We start from the raw sequence: 2264 nt of genomic DNA, 5'->3' as shown, positions 1-2264 counted from the left end.
GCCGGACCCGAACTCATCGAGCACATCGCCTACGTTAAGCCGTCCCACTACGGGTGAGGTGTCGTTGCATTTCTGCTCTCGGTTGGTGACTGATTTTACGAATGTAGTACACGGCCTTGGTTGGGTTTATATAGTCGTTCGTATTGATAAGAGTCTTTGCAATGATTAAACCAAACAGTGACATGAATCATCGAGCACATCGCCTACGTTAAGCCGTCCCACTACGGGTGAGGAGGTCCTGTAGAGGGTCTGCTCGTGATTCTAATCATATAACTGTGATATTGGGCGTTGGTTTATCCTATATAGCTACTTGTGTCGATACGAGTTTTAATTCTTTCTAATGATACGAAAAAATATTGCAGGGTATACTCCCCTCCCTGTTAGGCCTTTCTACTATGAGTACGTCTTTGATGTCACTCGAGTCTCATTTAGAGTCCTGTGAAGTCTGTCCTGTTTATGATTTGCACTGATATATATCCGTCCTTTGTGATGGATCTCGGGCCTTTCATGTCTCGTCTGTTTTGACCGAGTTCTGTTTTTCTTTTCTTTTTATGACTGTGTTCACTAATGACTGGCCGAGTTATACAGCAGGACTGCCCTTTGTACTGTGATTAGTGTATATCATTTCCGTCTTCTATACCTGCCTTCAGGCCCCATTCCCCCGTGATCAACCGACCGAACTCGAACAACGTGGCCTTCACAAACGCCAAACTCGGGATGCACAACGACCTCGCGCAGTACGAGCACATGCCTGGGGTACGACTAACATTAGAACACTGGAAAATCACTGCCATTGGTCCATAGATTGTCATGACTATTTACCAAAAGAGATAAACGACCCGCCCACACGCTTCAATGAAAGCAAATTCCCACGTTGCAGATCATTTTCATCCACTGTGTGAAGCAGCACATCGGAACCGGCGGGGAGAGCGTCGTGTCTGACGGCCTGTACGCGGCGGAAATCTTGCGTAAGACGAATCCCGAGGCGTTCAACATCTTGACTTCCACCGACGCCTATTTCTGGGACAAGGGACAAGCGAATTACAGCTGGGAGATGCCGGAATTCTACAAGATCTCGAGGCATCCCATTCTAACGTAAGTTAAGAGCGTGGAAAAGTCCCCTTTTTTTTTTTTTTTTTTTTTTTTTTTTTCCGTGTGATGCAGGATATTAGTTGGAATATTACATATTACATGGCCAAATACAACGGAATGCACTAATTCATTTCCATCTTCAGGTTGAACAGCAATAAAGAGGTCTGCCGCGTGTCTGTGAACAACGCAGTTCGAGACTCTTACCTCGACCTTCCCGCCCACCGAGTCAAGGAATTCTACTCTGCCATGAAGCTCTTCAATGACATCTTGTACGACAACTCGCTCTCCTTCAAGATGGACACGGGTGAGCACCGATGATACTTATATTTTGTAAACACTTTAGCGAGTAATATTCAGAGGATACCTTTATCATGTTGGAGTATCAATGGATTCCTTATTCAATGTCATCTGCTTAGTCAACACTGATGACTGTCGACTCTCATTTCAGGTGATATGATGACCCTGGACAACGTGCGCTGCCTCCATGGGCGTGAGGGCTACGAAGCCTTCAGCGAACGCCACATTGAGTCTTCTTACCTAGACTGGGACGAGGCGCGTTGCCGTCGCCGCCGCCTGCAGGAAGAATTAGGTGTTGCAGACTTGAAGTAAAAGAAGGATATTTTTCATGTCTGGAGTGAATTAATGGCAATACATGAAGGAACTCGGGCCTGCGATATTTGAATTAATTGCTTGTGTCTATTGATTTTTTTTTTCTTTAATAATATATTGTAGTTTACCAATGTGTGTTTCTGTACTTTGATTATATAAACAATTTAAGTCATATATTATTTGACCTATTATATGAACAAGGCCAGTAGGTATGAAGCAAAAAACAAAACATGACAATTAATGTGATACATAATACTGAGCACCACTATAGCATAAAAAGAACTCTCCTTTTTATAAAGAAAAAGAAAGATAAGAAAAACCTTTACGAGTGATGGATAAGTTACATTCATTACTCTACGGTAGTAAACTGCCAATTTTCACTACACAAAAACAAAAATGGACGAACAAAAAAAGGATTTATAAGTATCAAATCGGCAGGGGATATTGTGCATCATTATCCCACACTGAAAAGCTATGATATCAAATTTTCAAATCCTATATCCACATTTTGAATAAATTATTTTTAGAAAATGATCTACCACCAGGAGTAGATTATACGAGTA

The 2264-nt window shown here is 42.2% G+C and overlaps 1 protein-coding gene across 3 annotated transcripts in view; it reads left to right on the top strand.

Annotated features, from left to right (window-relative positions):
* LOC122259158 (gamma-butyrobetaine dioxygenase) overlaps positions 1 to 1869 on the top strand; it is a 15292-nt gene extending 13423 nt beyond the window's left edge. For all 3 annotated transcript variants that reach the window (XM_086537201.1, XM_043025738.2, XM_043025739.2), the window contains 5 exons: positions 1 to 53; positions 651 to 756; positions 881 to 1095; positions 1236 to 1396; positions 1541 to 1869. The exon at positions 1 to 53 is cut by the window's left edge and continues 141 nt beyond it. In XM_086537201.1, the coding sequence (XP_086393327.1) occupies positions 1 to 53; positions 651 to 756; positions 881 to 1095; positions 1236 to 1396; positions 1541 to 1701 (696 nt within the window). In that variant the 3' untranslated portion in view covers positions 1702 to 1869. The remainder of the gene's footprint in view (positions 54 to 650; positions 757 to 880; positions 1096 to 1235; positions 1397 to 1540) is intronic.
* Positions 1870 to 2264: the final 395 nt, after the last annotated feature.

This window comes from Penaeus japonicus, unplaced genomic scaffold (assembly GCF_977035675.1).
Source record: "Penaeus japonicus unplaced genomic scaffold, GWHDUDI00000001_assembly GWHDUDI00000005, whole genome shotgun sequence".
Lineage (NCBI taxonomy): Eukaryota > Metazoa > Arthropoda > Malacostraca > Decapoda > Penaeidae > Penaeus > Penaeus japonicus.
This window is presented reverse-complemented; position numbering and strand designations above follow the sequence as displayed.